At 37.7% G+C, this 21,383-nt stretch overlaps 2 protein-coding genes across 3 annotated transcripts; both read right to left on the bottom strand.

The window, feature by feature from the left end:
• Positions 1–223: 223 nt before the first annotated feature.
• LOC109208700 (transcriptional activator Myb-like) lies at positions 224–3,210 on the bottom strand. 2 transcript variants are annotated; one of them, XM_019371842.1, is made up of 4 exons: positions 3,057–3,210; positions 2,639–2,776; positions 1,069–1,545; positions 224–659 (listed from the first exon to the last, which is right to left on the bottom strand). In XM_019371842.1, the coding sequence occupies exons 2-4, from the start codon at positions 2,751–2,753 to the stop codon at positions 463–465; spliced, it is 789 nt and encodes a 262-aa protein (XP_019227387.1). In that variant the 5' UTR covers positions 2,754–2,776; positions 3,057–3,210; the 3' UTR covers positions 224–462. The 2 variants fall into 2 exon arrangements, with proteins under 2 accessions (XP_019227387.1, XP_019227386.1); XM_019371841.1 differs by having other exon boundaries at positions 2,639–3,210.
• Positions 3,211–9,828: 6,618 nt separating this feature from the next.
• Positions 9,829–14,772, bottom strand: LOC109208699 (DNA polymerase epsilon subunit B). The gene is made up of 13 exons (XM_019371840.1): positions 14,447–14,772; positions 14,183–14,363; positions 13,364–13,517; positions 13,115–13,246; positions 12,580–12,657; positions 12,017–12,121; positions 11,832–11,912; positions 11,595–11,725; positions 11,415–11,509; positions 11,230–11,329; positions 10,845–10,959; positions 10,645–10,755; positions 9,829–10,204 (listed from the first exon to the last, which is right to left on the bottom strand). The coding sequence occupies exons 1-13, from the start codon at positions 14,610–14,612 to the stop codon at positions 10,064–10,066; spliced, it is 1,590 nt and encodes a 529-aa protein (XP_019227385.1). The 5' UTR covers positions 14,613–14,772; the 3' UTR covers positions 9,829–10,063.
• Between the last annotated feature and the right edge of the window lie 6,611 nt (positions 14,773–21,383).

Genomic DNA, 21,383 nt, shown 5'->3' with positions numbered 1-21,383 from the left:
GTGTTATTATACATAAAATTTCTCTCATTAAATAAAATTTTATTGTTCCTTCGTATAAATAAATGTTTAAATGATTATGTACCATTATTAACGTGCAATGCACGTTTATTGATACTAGTATAATTAATGCATGTAAAAAGCCAGTGGTGACTTGGATCAGAAAATTCCCCTCTGGAAAATACTTGTATGTAAAAGCTAATGTCTTAAGGGTTTGACACCCGTTAGAGCTTTTGACTTTCTCCCATTTTATTTCATTTCCAGAGTCAACTCATAGTGATAAGATTACATATAATAATATTCATACAATAGACCTTATGCATGCATAAAACTTGATTTTATGCGTGCATAAAACTTAATTTTACAGGGTTCCAGTTAGAGGTCCTAAATTGTGTGCAACATATAAATATCGTTTCACTAAATCTATAGTGAAGATTTTCCTCATAAATCAAAAGAGTGAAGAAATTACGATGAGTCTCCAACTGATAGGAAATCTATAAAACGCACTGGAGCCCTGCTTTGTAGGGAATAATTATTATCCCCAGCTTCCTGTTCCACTTCCTCAGCATCCCTTCTTGTAATATTATCCTCTACCACTTCACTTTTATTTGAGCCTATATTCACTCGTAGAAAGTCATAACATTCCACTGCTTCATTCTTGCCTGCAATTCCCACACCAAATAGTTAGCATTAACGAGCATAAAAGCTTTCGTCATATTAAAGATAATTAAGTAAACAAAAGTGTGCTCTCTTTCTAACATATTAAGCTTTTCTAAGATATGGTCACACTAGTGGCTGATGTAGTATATAGTCGGCAGGTTCAACTGAACCTAATATTTTCTACACGAATAAAGATATGTATGTGAAAAATAAGTAACTAAAATCACAATTTTGACATTTCAAAGTGTAATGGTTCAATATAAGAACTTAGAGGTTAAATCAATAAAATTTAAATCATGGATTTGCCTCTGTAATCACACATGATAACACGTCGCATGACAATACTGGAAAAGTATCAAAAATAAAAGAAAAATATCGAGAGAAAAACTCGAGGAAACCATGAATGTATACCTTGATCATCCATCTTCAAATGATGAGCTGGAAGGTGATTGAAACGAAGCTCTTTTGGATAAAGGGAATTATTATTAGTGAAAGGATAATAATTAAATCTTTCTAATAATTGCTGATGATGATCAATAGAAATATTGGAACTTCTTTTTCTCATGATATCGTGGATATTATTATTATCCTGTAGATCACTCGGCGAAGTCGTACTCATGTCTTGTTGGCTTGTTGATTTAGGGATAGCAGCAATATTCCTCATAGAATAAATCTTAGATCTTTCTCTGCATCTTCTTGACATAATAACGTGCCAATGATTTTTCACAGCATTATCAGTACGACCTGGAAAAAGCCTAGCAATTATAGCCCATCTATTCCCATGAATTCTGTGAGAGGCAAGTAGTCTTTCTTCTTCCTCTTCTGTAAATGGGCTTCTGTTAATTCTTGGATCCAACTGATTGTACCATCTCAACCTACAACTCTTCCCTGAACAAAATAAGGATAATATCAATAGAGAGTTTAATACTATGGTGTAAAAGAATTTGCTGTTTGCATACTATCAGACCAGTTAAATGATATCCGTCCATAATAAGTGATTAATAACCTAGAAAATAAGATGTGTTACATGTGCTACAAAATACTAAAATATATTTGTATATTAAAAAGTATTCACTACATTGTATTCCCTCCGTTCCAATTTATGTGAACCTGTTTGACTGGGCACGGAGTTTAAAAAAAATGAAAACTTATGAAATTTGTGGTCCTAAACAAGTCAAAAAGGGGCCCCGAGTATTTCTGTGGTTATAAAAGCTTCTCATTAAGGGTAGAATTGTAAGTTTAAGCTAAATTTTTACCAAATTTAGAAAGGGATCATTCTTTTTGGAACGGACCAAAAAGCAAATAGGTTCACATAAACTTAAACAGAGGGAGTATGTATAAAAGCTTAATCCCTTAATAGGAATAACCTTCATATGATAGTATGTACGTACGCTAACCAGTTGCACCTCATGATTATTTATTTACCCTTTAAATTAACTTACTTTTTTTCGTTTTTCCTTGATATTTCTTTAATAGGACTACCAAATTAGAAAGGGAAGACAAATGAACTTGAATTAATGAGGCCAATATATAGAACTAATACCGTAATTAACTAAGCAAGCATAAATCATACAGAAGACCTTAAGGTAGAGAAAGTAAGTTAATTTAAGGGGTACAATGATAAAGATGAATGTAAGTCTTATTTTCTTGGAGATCAGACGTGCATGGTTTACTTTAAATTATATTTTTCCAATCATTTGCTACCATATGAAGCTACTTCAATATAGCATGGCGAAGAATATACTATGTATATACTCCATATACTTCCTTCCTCCGCTCCTTCCTTTTCTACTTATTAGGCGGTGCATCTCCCGGTCTTATCACCAAAAATCTTTGCCGATTGATGGAACATTCCGTTACTGACAGACTTGTACAGAGTAGTAGTTGTGGATACTGATGCACGAACATACGCAATAAAAAGGAAAATAAAAAAACTAAGAATATATACTACTTACTACTATTAATTGTAGATGTTTAGTACCTGATCTGCCTTGCAAGTTTTCAGCAATAGCATTCCAATTATGAGGTCCATATTTAGCGACTAACTCCCGGAGTTTCTCATCTTCATGAGGTCTCCAATGCCCTCTGCTACACATGATCGATCTCGCCAGCACAAAATCTAATTAATTAAGAAACAAATCTCTAAACCAATAGAGTACTACTGTTCAGAAACCCTACACAGTACGTACGTTTCTTATGGTGCAGCTAATTAGAGAAACACACCAGAATAAAACAGTACTACATATATCAAATGAGTAAATTTTAACCTAGAGAAGAAACCAGATGAATACACAATATAATCTGATAATATATAATAGAAGAAGATGAGGATTTGAGAAGCGGTTTCCGTTAGGAAGTGAAAGAGGTTTGGAGTAGTAATTTGGAGAGAATTGGTATACCTGCGATTGATGCCAACGTTTAGTCTAACAAACAAAAACATGAAAGCTTTAGCACTTTTGCATCAACTCAGTAGATATATCAAAGAGAGAGAGAGAGAGAGAGAGAGAAGGATATATGGTTGCGTAGGTGGGTGAGTTTTGTTCTGCTTTCAACGTCTTTTGCAGTTTTTCTAACCTACATGACGCCTGCTCATAACCCACCCTACGGTAATTAATCCACCTTTTAATTCCCCTCCTCTTACTACAAACATAACTCTCATAAAACAATATAATAATATCCATCAGTCCCATATATAATCACAAGTCGTCTATCATGTTTGGATTTATCCCTAACTAATTAAATGATACTTAAGGATTGACAAGTCATGCTTGCTCAGTTGATAAAGTACTACCACCCACGACTGTTAGGTCCTGAGTTCGAGCCATGCAATAGGAGAAGTGTGTGGAAACACTATAGATCCTCTCCTAATATTGGAGGGAATTTACAAAAAAAAGAACTTAAAGGTTATGTCGATCTATTCCAAATAACTAGTTTAACATACATATATCGACGGGTAAAATAATATTATATATTATCGTATTACTATTACCAATAATAGGTCCTTGCCTTATCTACAAAATTAAAATTTTCACTTTATTGAAGAATTATGTGTAGATATCCTTTGGTTGACTTTTAGTGATTTTGTACTATCGGTAAATAAGTTTTTAAGCTATTTAAAAGCCAAATATAAGTAATTATTGTGTATGTAATTAGTGTGAATTAATCAGTAACCTGGAAACTATATAAATGACCAGAAACAATTATGTCTTGATTGAATTTTTCGTCCATATAAGTTTCAGTATCGTTATTGAAAATATTAGTGGTACTATTTATTAACCATGGTTCAGAAATTTAAAGAAAACATATAAATTAATGTTACATACACACATGCCAAAAAAAAAAAAAAACTAGTCAATTGCTGATATGTGCATTTACCCTGTTAGTCATGGGTCATCAACAACAATGATGCTGCTAATTGACTAAACAAAGATTAATGCTGCCTTTTCTCGTTAATAAAGTTCCACTCTCACATATCTAATTAATTCATCGACAAAATAGATCCTATTCCAGCAGCATTAGGGCAGTTATCATATTTTAATCTCTTAAAAATATCAAAAGTTCAATATTAATATAAACTAATTATAAGAGACATATCGTTTTTAAAATATATATATAAAAAAACTAAAAGAGAGACATGTATAGGGCTTACGTCGTATCAGAAATTAATTGGTAAACTGAAAGGCATCTTGCTAAAATTTCAGAATAACGAAAACTTTTTGTTGACTTGTCATATCTACATAAGAGTCCTTTCATATTGTTGGCCTAACGTTGCTATTATAATATTTTATTTAAGAAAAATTAACTTGTTAGGAAAGGAAGTCTACATAAGAATCCTTCTTAATTCATCTCTCAACCTACATCTGTAAGGAAAACTCAGCTTCTATATATGTCATATCCACTTAATTAGTCCTTCTCATTCCTACCCAACAAAAAGTTTTATAACAGATCTTCACGGAATTCAACATTATTATGTTAAGCCAAAGGTTTAGATAAAAGTTTATGATTTTTATCGAATTGGCTATAATTAAGCTTGAGACACCCTACCAATTATCAAGGATTGTGGTAGGATGGATAAGACCCCTCTACTCTTAACATCTCAGGTTCGAACCATAAGGTTGAAATATTCTTGTTAAGGAGCGCTTTCTCCATGAATGGGCAATACGCAGTACGAATTTGGATTTTTCGGGCCCAATATTAAATACCGAACACCAAGTGGAAAACTAAAAACAATTAGAAACACAGTATAACTCGGTAAACGGTAATCAGGCGCATGCTAATAAAACCGAGTGATTACTAGTTAACTGCGACAGGCTTTCGCAAATGATATCTGCAGCATGATAATTAATGATCAACATCAATAAGTGGCAAAGTTAGAAATTCTCTAAGGGGGTTCAGATTTAAAAGAAGTAAAAAAAGTTTCCGACAAATGATGTTCAATATATATTTTATACACCTAAAACTAATATTTTACTTATATACCCAGTATAATTTTTTGTAATATTCCGATGAAGGAATTGACCACCCTTAACAAAAGGTGGTTTCGTCCTTGAGTAAATGCAGTGGCGGAGCTACATTCAACCAAGGGGTGTCGTGACACCCCTTTGCTAGAAAATTACAGTGTATTACTAGATAAGTTTTTCTGTTTTATGTATATTTACTATACGTTGACTCCCCTAGACTTTTTGATGTATCTATTTTTTTTTATATTTTGCCAGTCCTTGGTGAAAATTCTGGCTCCACCGCCACTGAGTACATGGGAGGATCTACGTCTAAGGTTCATGCCTGAATTATGTGCTTCTGTGTAATAATACAATGTACTTGTCCGTTTACGTGAAAGGAAATATTGTATCTTTGTTCGTAAAAGAGAGAGATAACTAACGAGAGAAGATAATATCTCAGATGATGATCATCAAAATTTTTTAAGTATAAAGCTGGGGGGAAAAAAAAAAGATCAACTAATTTAAGTGAGTAGTCGCAACCTTTATCCCATGGACCAGGCCTTTTCAGTCATTTTCCTATAACATTATGGATGATTAAAGTGAAATATATTTCAGGTGAAACGACGCGACAATTTTCGGTATTTCCAGTGGAGCCAAAATTTAAAGTTTATAAGTTTTAAACTTGTCACTAAACTCGCAACACGCCTCAACTAAACATACCAACCAGTCCTAAAACATCATACGGACTCATTCCAACTCTCAAATCACATCAAACAACGCTAAATCCACGAATCACCCTCCAATCTAAGCCTAATGAACTAGAAATCTCAAGAATCCTACACCTGATGATAAAACCAACCAAACCAAGTCCGATTGACCCCAAATTTGCATACAAGCCACATTCAACACTACAGAGCTATTCCAACTCTCGGAATCGGATTCCGACCCCGATATCAAAATTTCACTATCGATCTAGAAACTTCAAAAATTCAACTTTCGACATTTCAAGCCTAAATAAGCTACAGACCTCCAAAACACAATCCGAACACGTCCCTAAGACCGAAATCACTCAACGGAGCTAACGAAATCGATAAAATTCCATTTCGAGGCCGTCTTCACACTGCTCCGACTACGGTGCAAGTTCTAAAACTTAAGTTATTAGGGTCATAATTAAATATTTAACATATTTAATAAATTTTCTAATACAAATACTAAGCAAAAGCTACTGAATTCGTCCAAACTATAATATCTACCTTTTTTTTTTTTAAATAAACCAATCACCCAGGATTTCATCCCCTGTGGTGTTGGGGGGTTTGGCTGGACCCCTACCATGTCTATTATATAAACAAAAAAGGTTACATTGAGGGGGACATAAACCTTACCTCGGAGCTACCTTTCTACCTAAGGAGAGGAAGAGTCTATGGGCAAAAATACATATTAGACCATTTCCTCTCACTATAAATAGAGTTAACTTACAAAAAAATTGAATTTTTCATATCTAATTCTAAAAGAAGGAACCTGCCACATATCCATGAAGAAAGGGCCCTTGGCCGCTTTTGGTACTTGTCTAAAATCCATATGAGTGATACCTTCGTTAGCTCTGGTGGCCTCTTTGGCGAACCAATCTGCCACTTGATTTGCTTCGCGAAGGCAATGGGTAACAGGTGCCCTGCAGGTGTCCAGAATCTCCATTAATTTCTCAGCCTCTTGTTTCAGCTTGTTGTTGCTTAGATTTTTGGCCTGTAGTATGTCATAGATCATCCTCGAGTCAGTTTCCACAATGAAGTTCAATATTCCTTTGTTTTTGCACCATTCACACCCATACTTGATGGCTTTCAATTCTGTTTCACTGATGCTATTAACAGATGATAGGCATCGAAAAGGCCATGACAAAGCCTCCTGCCCTGCTTAGAAAGAGATATAGGTCATTAATTTACAGAAACTAGTTCGCATAGATATGCTTTGCACATGAGCTATGAAAAATGAGGAAATAAAAATCTTATTACTTTTAGGAAAAAAACTAAATGAAAAGTATATTAAGTTATTACACACGTGATAAAAAATATGACAATTGATATCCTTTCTTTTCCTTCATGAAATTATGTTTCCTTTAATTTTCCAAAATTTTTGTTATTTGAGAAATCCATATAGATTTATTTTTTAATTGTTATGGTGTAATATGGAGTATAGCGTGTGTGTGTGTGTTCACCTAATTAATATGTTAGCTTGTCTGTCTATCAGATCGTTGTCTACACATTCTTCACCTGAATTAAGTTTTTGGGTTTGAAGCTATTTAAGCTTCTCAACTGCAAATTGCTAACTGAAAACTAACAGCTTAACCATTTACAAGTTTAAGATTAATATTCTTTTGCCCCCTTAGCTTGACACTAAATTAGGTGTACACCTACCTGACCTAATTATCTATTCTCATTAGGAAAAACTCTTCTCTTGAAGTCAAAACAATACTAATTTGTTATTTAATCATCTTCATCAATCCCAGGATCAGATTTTCTGTTATATATCTGATTTCTTCATGAGAACAATTTAACACTTATATGAAAAATTAAACATGGTTGTAGGCCAGTTCTGGTCTTTCGACAGAAATAGCACTCACTAGTCATTTTTAACCACAAAATTAAAAAATAGCCACTGTCATAAATAAATTTGAAATTTCACAAGTGAAACCCTGTGACTAGTGGTGACAAAATGGTTAAAAGAAAACAGTTATCCACCATATTATCCATTAAAAAATGGATTGCATTATTAAACTTTTAAAAAACGGGTCAAATATGGATAAGAACCATATTATACATTTAGAAAATGGATAATTAATGGGTTTAACTTTTTACATTTATAAAGCCTCAAATTAGGGGGTTCCTCAACTTTAGGAGACTAGAAATTCTCCTAAAAGTAATCATATTCAAGAAGCCATGGATAATTCCATATTATCTACTGATTAACCCGTTTTTTATCCATATTAAATATGGGTCAGGTCGAATAATTTATCTGTTTTTGCATTATCCGTTTTTAACCCGTTCATATCCGACCCATCCCGCCCGTTTGTCACGCATACCCATGACAATGACTTTTTTCAATTACATGAGTTAAAAAGTGGTTGTTTTGAGAGTTTTACCTGGTCTTTCTGAGTGTAAATTAATTAGTTTTGAGCTTATTGTTGTTAATTAGGTAGAAGGATGTTAGGAGTAGTTCCGCCATGCATCGATACATTCCATTTATGTGGAACGTTGTACTAACCTTGATGGAACAAAACACATGTGAGCTTAGTATGAAAAAGTAAGTACAAAGAATGTTGTATAGTACTCCTTCCCGTACGTGAGACAAAATATAGTACAAGGTATTACATCATTTATAATTAGGAATTTGTTTTTGACAATCAAGTTGCTTAAAAAGTGAATTACAAGTAAGTGTACGTTTCAAGTAAAAATTTGGGAAATAGAGTGGAAACCTACTCGAGGCTGGAGTTACTTTGTGTAAATATTCTTTATATTACCAGTTAAAACAAAAACAAAAAAAATTACTAGACATCTGGAACAATATTTGGTTGAAGTTGAAAAAATATATATTTGAAGTTGAAGTTGTGTCTAAAAACGAGTAATTTGCAGATACTACGAAAATATTATTTAAGGACAAAACACGACGCTTCTACCTATTTGGATATACCTAATAAACCAATATTTCAACAATTCAGAAAGTGTTATGGTTGAAATTTAGTACATTTGAAATTAGAAGGAACACAGAAAGGACGAGCTTAGTCAAACAAAGAAAAGCTCGACTTCAAGAGTAAATGGCAGAATATGTTCAGCCATAATAAGATTTATGGTACCTCGGAATGAATTCTAATCTAAACAGCGACATTAAGATGCTGAAATTAGGAGCTTCTTTTTGAATATTATAGCAAATGGAAGTAGTCATTTTTATCATCCTCATATAGACAACTGCACCAACTACCTTCTCTTTCGGCTTAATTAAGTGTGAATTAGTGCAAAAATCCAATTAGTCCACATTGATAACAACATTTTGTTGTGTCCAAATTTAACTGATGGAGCGCATTTTATCCTAATAAGAATCGACCCCAAGAGATGTGGAGAAAGTCATCCTGACTACTGAAGAGATACTAAGAAAATAGGCAACGAGAAGAAAATTGTGCCATCTTGCACAAATATGTTGGGATTTGATGTTGTCCAGTTCCATATGCCACAATATATTTCATTCAATCCACAAACAAAAAGGTACAGTACATTCCACAACCTAACACGACGAGAAAAGAAAAAGGATGAAAGGACAAAAATTATAACCATTTCCACCCCCACCCCCACCCCCACCCCCACCAAAATTAAGTTTGAATTTCTGATATCTGTGCAGTTGAGCAAGAAAATTCACTTATTGAAGAATGAGGAAACAAATAAACTTTTATTGCTCAATCATGATGAAATACACATTTTTCACCTCATTTTTATTTGAGTTTTTAAGTAATATACAGTGTAAAGTTTTTTTTACCCAAAAGATATCTACATGTAAGCTTCCTTAAAAAATATCTACACTGAGTGTACACTAATATGATTTGGTAGAAACCTATAAACTGTTCCCTTTTCAATATAAAAATCGCCTCCACTAATCTGTTTCCGCAAATTTGCACTTCATATGGAGATATCCTCTGCCTTTTAACTTGGTAGGTTAGAAGAAGAATAGATTAAAATAACTTCAACTAAAATGTTCATCCAAAGAAGATTATTTGTCACTTTGATAACCAACTGATAGTAAATTGGCTTACATGAGCTACAACCTGTAAGAATGAGTATCCTATGGGCTTAACAGACAATAAATTAGTATACAGAAATCCCTCATATAGACACAAAAAGATAATGAAAGATCCAAAAGACAATTGAGGCTAATTTAGCCACCAAACAGTTAATCACTAAGCTAAAGTGCCAGCTTGAAGTTGATGCTTACAATGCTGATAGTTCTACTTCCTGATTGCACGGCCGATATGCCACAAATGTGCCATCATTTGAGAAGGAACCAGGATTAAAGCATGTAACTCCTGTGTACCTGAAAGCCTTCTGCTCACTTTTGTCCGCCAACACGATCTGTTAGGAAATATCAAATCATTTTTTATCAGTTACAATTAGTTCAGGTTATCCTGTTCAGTTTCAGGTCATAATGGAGTGAAGTTCTCAACTTCAGACAACCTATTAAACTATTTAACCATGTGTGGATCATTGTGAAACAAGATCATAACCTCAGTCATGATTCTGCAATCAGATATGTTCTAGTATTATACTTTAGGCCCCAATAGAAGGAAGCAGTCGGCTTTTCAGCAATTAGGAAAACCTACCAATTCTTGATACTTCAATTGCTAGTGCTATGTAATTTCTCAAGTTCAGGGTAGATATTAGTGATTTAGCATCACAGCTTAAATAGGAATATATATGTGCACATCATAAAAACATTGTCTGATGAAGGAAAATAAATTTTGAAGACTCTGCGTTTTCTACAGATTCTATATACACAAGAAAGAGGAAAGTACCGTATGCGGGGTTGGATAAAGGTGTAGACTGTGATCATAATTCCAGATAATGGGTTGACCTGTCAAAGGAAGGGGGCAGAGATGGCTCTGATGTATTATCGTCGCAACAAGCTGCAAGAAAATAAAATGAACACCCTGAATTTCAATTATCTGTGATGCCAAAAGAAATCCTATATTAAGAATATGAAGACTGATCTTACATGCTCAAATGGATCACTGGTTTCTTCTGTTGAGGGAGGTATCAGACATGACCTTCGCATTCTATAAAGCAAATCTTGGCGAAATAGTACAATTTCTTGGGTATAAAACTTGATTCTGTTTCAACAAGAAAAGTTAGAAATGCATCACTTCATCAATAATATGATAGTCACATTTCAGCAGAAGATGCCATCTTTTGTGGCACCAAAGCACCCAGAATGCACACAACATTAGCATGACAGATTGTATGACTTCTTGAAGATTTTGATTATGCTCATTTCGATTGGGCAAATGAGGGAAGATCTTGTTAACAGAATTGAGAAAAGGCTAAAAGTTTAAACTCTTGCTGTTTAATCAAAAACTCAGTTAGCACCAAACAAAGGATACCTGCATGGGTTACTGGAGAATATTGCATTGGGAACATATTTCTGAAGTTCTTCAGTTAGGTATTTAGGCAAAGGACATCTGGGTAAAACTGTTGAAGGACCTGGAGACACGAGAAAAAATTCGCATTATTTTATTAAGTTGGTAAAGAAGCTTAAATGACAAATGGTGATGATTTATCAACACACCTACATCATCTGGACCAGGGATAAACAGAAATCGACTATGCTCTTTTAGTCGTTGGTGCGAGGCAATCATTTGCCCAAGCTTTCCAAACTGAACCCTGTAAATATTATGTTTATTTGTCACTTCCTTTACCAACAAATAACCATAGCAGTAATACAGCTAAATTTTAAGTTTACACTTGCCTGAGACTTGAGATCGACTTGAAGGAAAGATTAAATGGCTGAGAGCAGAAATTTCCCATGAGGATAAATAAAGAAGGAACCACCTCTACATTTTCATAACCATTGAGGATAGTCTCCAGATTTCCCAAAGTCTTCTCTAAGGATAGGCGAGAATCGTGGATCAGGCAACCATAAGCAGTTCAAACGTATTAAAACAAGAAAGAGAGGGTTACAAGAGCAAAAAAGAAGCATATATACCTCCTCATTGTCCAGCCAAATATCAGATAGTATAACAAACATGTCATTCACAGCTTTTTTCTCCAGCTCTGCAAGTCTAAGCTGTTGCAGAAGTTAGGGAAGCTTCATATCCACTTTTAGCTAAAATGAATAGATTTGCTACGGTATTTTCATTTTTTCTATTATTGAACCAAGTCAAAGGATACAGTTTCCTCTTTGGTAAGAATACCACCACCAAAGAAGTCTAGTCCTGAAAAAAATGCCATGGACTTTTCTCTGTCCTCTAATGGAGGAAATCCACATGTCCTGACCTGCACGGTACTTTTAGAAAATTAGCTACTGTATAATTAAACCACTTCATATTAACATATCCAAAACTCAGCCCAAAATTTTGACACTGAATCTTATGCGTGGCTTATATCACTTTTGGTACAATAATTGCCTAAAGTTGCTAATTTGTGAATAGTTACATTAGGAAAAAAAAATATTAAAACATGTCAGCTTAGGCAAGCTTTATCGATCATATTCTTCACTTGTAGGAATAGGAATATAAATTGGTTCTAAATGAGCTGATCTCACTTCCCATGCAGTTAGTTCATCAGATGATGATAAGAAGCTAAACGAGCAGAATAATGAAACTCCCTCAGAGCCTATGCACCACAAAGTATGAAAATTGAGGTTGCTACTGAATATTTATCGGCATCTTCTCGAAGTACTTATCTAGTTTCAAACTTGTATTTCAAAGAAGAGATTCGGTACAAGAATGGACCTGAAAAACACCATCCAACTGCATTTCACCTTCTGCCAGGACTATTGTATTTTCCGCAAAGAAACCTGTAGTTATCTTGTACTGCAGGTTATGGATACACAGCATGTTATTGCAAATACTGCAACTCTAAGACACAGCTTTTAAGCATTGTTATCTACAAATAGGGAATGGACTCATTGAGCTTTCCTTCTATTATAAGATGGACCACATGTAAGGCATAATCATACATAACTGAGAAGTGAAATTATAAAACATTAAGACAAATTACAGGAGCAATTTCTAAAAGCAAAATTGCAACCAAGGGTTTTAGGAAAGAAGCATATCTGGCATAAACAAATGGATTAATTTCTAAGATCACTAAAGAGCTAAAAGAAATAAACAATCATGGTAGCGATTCAACATCAGAAGAGAAAAACTAATGAAGGCTAACTATTCAGATTCAAGTATATTAGCCTTCTACTTCATAACAGTAGCACAGTTCTTGTATCAACTATTATGAGCAGTGAAATGAGATAAAAACGTTTGAAAAGGATATTGCACTCGATAAATTAACTTCGACAGCTGCAGTAAGGTCTTCCAAGTAGAAATGACCATCCTCCAACTGAGATATTACACCCATTATCCATCTTCTCCCTACCCGCCCAACAAGAGATTGAATGGGAGATATCTGCAAACAAACATTTTCCTACTGTGAGCATCATTTTGCAGAGAAACTTGAGAACCACAGCTCTGCAGTCCATCTAGAGAGACGTGAATCTAAACTAGGATCACGATTGCTACTCACCTCACAGCTGCCATACTCTGAAGTAGGGGCATCAAAAGCAAGGGTTGAAAACCGTGGATCACGAGATAACCTCTGGAATAATAAGAGGAATCTATCCTTGTATAAGGTGGCTTTTGCAGAGGCATCACCGTGAATAGGAAGCCTCCCTGTGTGCCTACACATAGAAAAGGAATTCTGGTTTTAACTTGAAAATATAAGGCACAGGAGCTCTAACTATACACATCTTACAGAAAGCTACGTAAAACATGCAACTTGAAAGAAAACAGTGCTACATACTTTTGTATCCAGTTATTTTAGGACTGAAAATCCTGTTTTTGACCAAGATTTGAACTAATTACTATAATAATTATTAATCAAAATAAAAATCTAATATAAGGTTTTGGTTTCCTCAACTTGTATACCAATTCAAAACGAGAACTAACTTTTCAGTGCATCGATTCCTAAAAAAAAGTCAACTTAAACAAGTGGAAAAGGTGTCTTAAACTCTAATTAGTTTCCAATGAAACAGCTCCAATTATAATTACATTCTAATGGAACAATTAAAGTTTTTTAATGTCAGACAGTAAACATTTTCTAGTTTATGTCTACTTCAATAATATTGGAGTAACAAAAAATCTCCAAGATTTCCCTTATAAAAAAACTCTAAATTTAGTCCTTTTCTTCCAGATTTATAAGGGACTGTTAGAGGTGTTACCTATCTCTAAACTATAAATAATACAATAGAATTCTCAGTTAAAAACCAAATAATCTTTATAGAATAAAGATTACTGCTTACTCCAACAGAGAAAAAAAAATGGATAAAAGAGTAGGGTAGCATACTCGTGAAAGAACTTCTTAACAGGATCGTATCGGAATTTAGGAACAATAAAAGCATCAGTAATACGAAGGGCAGAAGCAGGTGATGAACTGGAGCTAGGGTTCTCCTCAACGGCGGCTTCTGCCTCCAATAAAAGAGTCGCGACTTTATGCACCGGCTCTCTGTCCAGAATCGCTGATTTCACTGCACAAATTGAACAATAATAAGTAGAACAAACAAAAAAGTAAAAAAGGAAAACAAAAGGGGGTAAATTTTAATGTACGGACAAGAGAGATGGTGCAGCTCATCGAGAAGGAGTTCAAGAGCGTCGTCAAGGGCATCGGAAGGAAAATGAGAAAGGAAAGAGAGGACTTCGGAAAGAGCGTCGACTTTGAGGGAGTAACCCCTCATCTTGAACTTCCTCTGTACTTTGTTCCTTACAACTCCGCTCATCTTTTGCAGATTTTGGTTCTCAATTCTCTCTCTGTTTCTGGAACTGTAGATTTTCGTTTGCAATTCTCTCTGTTTTTGGATCTGATATCAGTTGTGGTGTGGGCGGGAGACGGCACTGGCTTTTAGGTATCGCAATTTTGGCGGGAAATCCATCATTGTAAGTACTTTATTTAGTTTCCAGTTTTCTTTTGACGGGTATGGTATGCTCCAACACAAATATGATTTTTATTTCAGAAATTTTATTGGAGGAATAATTGCTTCATAGTATTAAAGACAATATAGTAGTAGTACACTAGTACTATATTAGTAAAGGAAAGAGAGGAGTAGATTGCATTTTTGGAATATTTTTTTTTAACTAGACTTATAAGGAAGAGTTTAAGTTTATATCCTGATAGGGTAAAAGTTTTTTACACAATTACATTATTTATAGTAATTGATAACTAGTGAAATTATTAATTTGAAAGATAGAATAAGTTATCATTATAAATTAAATTGCACTATGTTTACCCTAAAATCTGAGTAACAATTAAATTTATATTGTGATTTTAAAGATACGTGATTTAGTCCAATACTAATTGATAAACAAGGAATTAAATGTCTAAATTTGAAGAAATAAAGCAAGTCAAACCAGTGTGCAAACCAAGACTTGGCCTCGAGTGATGGAGGGGTTCCTAAGTGTTTACACTTACCCCTTCACGCTGGGTCCCATTGATCCAATCATGATCGACTTCTGCAAGAGGTATCAGGTCACCCTCAGCCAGATCCACCCTTCTTTCTAGCGCATAGTGATCATGCTTCGCTATTTCTCCAACAAGGCTGAGGGACTAGAGTTCACCCTCAGTCATCTTATCCGAATGTATCGGCCTCAACTTTTTCCGAGGGTTGATCAAGCTCCAACGACGGTCGACCAAGGCCTTCTTTGCTAGCAACGACGAGGATAAGGATCGGGGCTAGATGAGCCGGTTCGTGCGAGTGAGGACCTGCGACATCATCCCCGAGGAGAAAATTTCGTTCCCAAAGAAGTGGAACCCCGACCATAAGTGAAGTTATTTTTTTAGTAGCCTTTTGTATTCCGTTTTTGCATTGCGTCATGCCTTCATCTTTTTTGCAACGGTCGCTCGGATGCCACATGCGGTCGCCGACCTCGAAGACTGGGTCCGAAAACTAGATGCGACCTCCTCGTATGACGAGCGCCGTTGACGTGACTTGGTGAGGGGCAGATGCGAAGCCAAACACCACGGTAAGTTCTTCTTGTAAGTTTTTTATGCTTTCCCCTTTATCGGAGTTGTTTCTTTATTCATACCTAATTTTCATTCATGCAGGCATTAGAGATGTCTCTGAAATGAGGCCAGCCCCGCCTGGGGAAGAGACCGAGTCCCCGATTCCGAAATCGGGGAAAGATAATAAGATGAAAAGGGTTTCGAAGCCCGAAGACCCCCAAGATAAAAGGGGTCCTACTCGAAGACGCAGGAGGAATCTCATTCCTGTGGATATAGACTCAGTCCACCAGCTGAATGATGAAGAAGAAGACGAGGGTGAAGACTTAGCACTGGTGACCCGAGCCAGGAAGCCAGTTGAAGCTGCCAAGCCCTCTGAACCGGAGACCTTGCCTCGTGGTGAGGAAGCTCCGAAGAAAGACGCGGGCAAAGCCCCCGAATCGCCCGAGGTCGAGATTGTTCCTCGGCCATCAATAAGCACACCGAAGGGGACAGGTTCCAAAACCCCCAGGGCTGAACAGAGCACCTCGAGCGATTTGCTCAGGGCCATGACAATAGGTCACTCTCCCCCTCTACCGGCTTATTCTGAGGAGGCCATAAGGGAGGCTTGGGCTCTGCAAACGCCTGACTTAAGCGGAGTCCCCGGTGAAAAAGATCCTTTCCGGGATTGCTTACCGGGGTCGATGATGCCGCCAATCTCAACGATGCATCTACCCTCTTCGAAGAGGCTCAACGCATTTTCTCTCAAGTAAGCATTAATTCCTATCGTTGCAATTTTCTTTTTCTTCTTCTCCCCTTACCCTAACTGATATCCTTTTTTTTGTGTAGGCTTTCACCAGGTTTAGGGCTGACCTGAGCCACTGCGAGGCCGAGCTCCAGAAGACCTCGGATGAAAGGAATGCCCTAAAGCTCCTTTGTAGTCAAAAGGGAGGAGCTCAAGGACCTTGGGGCAGACTTGGCCAAGGCTCGTAAAGATGAGGCCGAGCTAGACAAGCGGGTAACTATCATTTTGAAAGAGTATGGTCTACTCTATCCAACTGTGGAGTCTAATACTACAGTATCTCAGCTTCAACAAAAACTGGATAGGATCGAGCTGCTTCGAGGGGAGGTCGATCAGTTCAAGGCTGACTACAACCGGTGGAAGGAGAATATGGACCGCCTTGCTGTGGAGAAGGAGGCTACTTTAGTCAAACTAGCATCGGTTGAGGCCCAACTCCGGGGCGGTAAAGAGAAAAGTTTGGCCCAGGCCAAAAGGACCGACGAGCTCGAGGTCAAGCTTGCTGAATCCAGGGCTGAGGTCGAGAAGACGAAAGTCACGACTGATAAAACCGTTGCCGTGTACTTAAGGGATGCTGAGGCTGCTCAAACGGAGCTAAGGGAAGCCTCGGACCTAGAGCGACGAAGTAATGATTTGGCCAAGTGCCAATCCCGGTGGGAGACCCTCGAGGAAATCCACGGTCGATGTTTCAACCTCATTGAAGAGATAGCTCAAGCAAAGGCGCTCGAAGCTGATGCCAAATTTCTCGTCTCCTCCTCTTCCGACGATGATGATGAAGGCAGCCAAGGCGGGTCTGACAATGAAGAGGGGCCCGAAGAGGAAGCTGCTCCCGAGGGAGAAACCAGCCCCGGGCATAGCTAGGATTTTTCTTTTTCTTTTTGTAAAACCCCTTGTCGGTCTCTTGTACATATCTTTTTCCAAATATATATAAAGAAAAATTTCCTTGAATGTCTTCTCAATTTTTATGAACATGTTTCTTGTCTTGCAATTTTTTTGCATAGTTTCATGCTTTGAACGGCGTGTTCGAGACTTTGTCTCAGATGGTTTCCTCGAAGTTGCCATGGTCTAGTTCAAATAAGGTTCGAACTTCGGGGCATAGACCCTTAAGGGCTTGTGCCGGATAATGGTGAGTCCCTAAGCCATAATCAATTTATTGTTTTGTTTGGGCTCGGGATAATCGAACCCTTGGGTTCAGATCGGGTGAGAGCAAGGTCTCGAATCCTAAGTTTATTGGCCCTTAGGTTCTTTTAGATCGGGCCATTATGGCCTCTAAAAGATGGCTATTATTTCCCCCTTTTCGGCTTAAAAGATTTAATAAAAGTTTCTTTATGCCTTAGCATGTGTTTTTTACCCATTGGGTTTTTTGAGGGTTCGATGTCGATCGAGGCCCCTGTGCTTTTTGTTTCTTAACACATTTATGTCAAGGTAATTTGATACCTCTTAAGGTTTTTCGAGGGCTGATTTTATCAAAGCCTCTTTTTTTAATCGTTTTGCCGGGGATAGCCTTTTAACCGGTTTGTTCAAAGTATTTTAAGGCCTATTGTTTATTGCGGGATTTGGACATCTCTAAGCCGCGTTATTTCGGTCGTAGCCTTCAATATGGTCGTAGCCTTCGGGTATGCCTATTGGACTTATTCCCGATAACATTTTGAACTTGTTCGAAATATTAGTCCCCAAGTACAATGGCCTTGGCCTATGTGTCGAGGGGTGCCTCTTTGAGGTCTTATGATTTCGAGTTTAGATAACTCGAATGTGTTGACTATCGATGACAGTCCCCGAGTATTCGAGGTGTATTACGTTTGGCCCTTGAGCCATTTCTCACAGAATCACAAGTATTGGAGCTCGTATTGTAGCAAATTTCTTCGAGACACAAAGCTTTGATATAGAAAGAATGCTTTTTTGAATAATTCATACATGCGTACATGTTTTGCCATCGGGACTCAACTATTCTATATGGACACGGTTCATCCGACCGTTTGGCCCATTACAATGTTTTCCTATCGAGGCCCTTTGACATGAAGTATTTTCCTTGAAAATATAACCCCCGAGGGTGATGCCCCCAGTATTTGAGGTTGATTGAAAAGAAGCCTTGGATTTGTTGAATTTTCCTCGGGTAGCACATAATTGTTGCCTCGTTAAAAACCTCACCGAAAAAACGCATTCGGGTTAAAATCGATCTAAGGGAAAAAGAGTGCAACACGTGCTTTAAAACCTAAGACTTTCGTGCTGAAGAGTTTCCTCGATGCCTCGATCGAACACCTGCAATAAGTTAGTACTAAATACAAATGGAAAAGGGAGAGAGTCATACCTCAGCAATAATACCGTTTGAGTAGTTATATGTTCCAATTGTCCGGCAATTGTTCGCCTTCCGTCGTGCCAAGTTTGTAAGATCCTTTTCCGATGAATCCGATGACTCAATATGGTCCTTCCCAATTCGGGCCTAGTTTCCCTTCGTTCGGGTCTCGAGTATTGAGGGTGACTTTCCTTAGAACTAAATCCCTGATTCCAAATTGGCGAAGATTGGCTCTTCTATTGTAATATCTCTCGATTCTTTGCTTCTGTGCACCAATCCGAACAAGCATAGCTTCTCGTTTTTCATCCAATAGTTCGAGGCTAGTATTCATGGTCTCGTGATTTGATTCCTCCGTTGCATGTCGGAATTTGGCGCTAGGTTCCCCGACCTCGACTGGAATTAAGGCCTCGGAGCCATATATTAAGGAGAACGGGGTTGCCCCCGTGCTGGACTTTGATGTTGTTCGGTACGCCCAAAGAACTTCGGGTAGAACTTCTCTCCATTTCCCTTTAGCGTCGTTCAGCCTTTTCTTTAAGTTTTGAATGATAGTCTTGTTCGTTGATTCGGCCTGTCCGTTTCCACATGGGTTATACGGCGTTGATAAGATCCTTTTTATTTTGTGTTCCTCGAGGAACTCCGTTACCTTGCTGTCGATGAATTGCTTTCTGTTGTCACATACGATTTTAGCAGGTATCCCGAATCGACACACGATATGTTCCCAGATGAAGTCTATAACTTCTTTTTCTCTGAATTTCTCGAAGGCCTGTGCTTCCACCCATTTAGAAAAGTAGTCAGTCATAAATAAAATGAATTTAGCTTTACCTGGGGCCGTTGGCAGAGGGCCGACAATATTCATTCCCCATTTCATGAATGGCCATAGGGATAGGACTGAATGAAGTTGTTCCCTAGGCTGATGGATCATCGGTGCAAACCTTTGACATTTATCACATTTTCGAACAAACTCTTTAGTGCCTTTTTCCATGCTATCCCAGTAGTACCCAGCTCTAATGATCTTGCGAATCAAAGATTCGGCGCTAGAGTGGTTCCCACAAGTGCCTTCATGAATCTCTCGTAAAATATAATCGGTGTCTCCCGACCCCAAACATACCGCCAATGCCATCGAGCGTCCTTCTGTATAATGTTCCATCTTCATCCAACGTGAATCAAGCAGCTTTGGTTCGTAGGGCCCTCGACTCTTTAGGGTCCGATGGGAGCTTTCCGTTCTTTAGATATTCAATATATTTGTTCCTCCAATCCCAGGTCAAGCTTGTAGAGTTTATCTCGGCATGCCTCTCCTCGACCACAGATCTCGATAACTGGACGACAGTCCTCGGGATAATATCATCTTCCTCGACTGATGATCCCAAATTTGCAAGTGTGTTGGCCTCGCTGTTTTGTTCTCGAGGTACGTGATCTAGAGTCCACTCCTTGAAGCGGTGCATAGTCACCTGTAGCTTGTCCAAATACCTTTGCATTCTATCCTCTCGAACTTCGAAGCTTTTGTTTACTTGGTTCACCACCAATAAAGAGTCGCACTTGGCTTCAATGACTTCTTCCCCCAAGCTCTTAGCTAGCTCGAGACCTGCAATCATGGCCTCGTACGCGGCCTCATTGTTAGTCAACCTAGAAGTTTTGTAGAGTGCTACCTGTGGGTGGCTTCAAAACGACGCCCAGCCCGGACCCCTTCACATTAGAAGCACCATCTGTGAAAAGGGTCCATACCCCCGATGATGTACCTGACTTTAACAAGAGTTCCTTTTCAACTTCGGGTACGAGGGTTGGTGTGAAATCGGCCATGAAGTCCGCGGAAATTTGAGACTCGATGGCCGTTCAAGGTTGATACTCGATATCGTACCTACTGAGTTCGACGGCCCATTTGGCCAATCGACCCGAAAGTTCGGGTTTGTGCAAAATATTACGAAGTGGGTAAGTGGTTAACAAACATATTAGATGACATTGAAAGTATGGTTTCAATTTCCTAAAAGCGCTTATTAATGCAAGTGCTAATTTCTCTAAGTGTGGATATCTAGTTTCTGCTTCCCTTAAGGTTCGACTTACATAGTAAACGGGAAATTGCGTACCTTGGTCTTCTCGAACTAGGACGCCACTTACCGCGATTTCCGATACCGCTAAGTATAATTAGAGTTTCTCATCTGCTTTCGGGGTGTGAAGCAATGGTGAACTCGATAGATATCGTTTTAATTCCTCTAATGCTTGTTGGCACTCCAGGGTCTAGGTGAAATCATTCTTCTTCTTGAGTAAAGAGAAAAATCTGTGGCTTCGATCCGACGACCTTGAGATAAATCGGCCTAAAAAAGCTATCCGCCCAGTTAGCCTCTGTAAGGCTTTTACGCTATCCACGATGGTGATGTCTTCGATGGCCTTGATTTTACCGGGGTTGATCTCGATCCCCCGATTTGAACCATGAAGCCCAGGAACTTGCCTGAGCCTACCCCGAAAGAACATTTCTCAGGGTTGAGTTT

Source organism: Nicotiana attenuata, unplaced genomic scaffold (assembly GCF_001879085.1).
Source record: "Nicotiana attenuata strain UT unplaced genomic scaffold, NIATTr2, whole genome shotgun sequence".
In the NCBI taxonomy this organism is placed as follows: domain Eukaryota; kingdom Viridiplantae; phylum Streptophyta; class Magnoliopsida; order Solanales; family Solanaceae; genus Nicotiana; species Nicotiana attenuata.
Note: the sequence above shows the minus strand (reverse complement) of the source record. Positions and strands in the feature narration are given on the sequence as shown.

Bases quoted from the DNA above. Each gene is read 5' to 3' on its own strand.
- LOC109208700 (XM_019371841.1), bottom strand. From the start codon at position 2,753: ATGTGTAGCAGAGGGCATTGGAGACCTCATGAAGATGAGAAACTCCGG. The intron at 1,546-2,638 runs GTACTAAACATC...TATTTTGTTCAG, and splicing joins AAACTTGCAAGGCAGATCAG to GGAAGAGTTGTAGGTTGAGA. The intron at 660-1,068 runs GTATACATTCAT...TGGGAATTGCAG, and splicing joins TTTGAAGATGGATGATCAAG to GCAAGAATGAAGCAGTGGAA.
- LOC109208699 (XM_019371840.1), bottom strand. From the start codon at position 14,612: ATGAGCGGAGTTGTAAGGAACAAAGTACAGAGGAAGTTCAAGATGAGG. The intron at 13,518-14,182 runs GTATGCTACCCT...TTCTATGTGTAG, and splicing joins GTTAAGAAGTTCTTTCACGA to GCACACAGGGAGGCTTCCTA. The intron at 12,658-13,114 runs ATATCCTTTTCA...AACCTGCAGTAC, and splicing joins AAGTTAATTTATCGAGTGCA to AAGATAACTACAGGTTTCTT.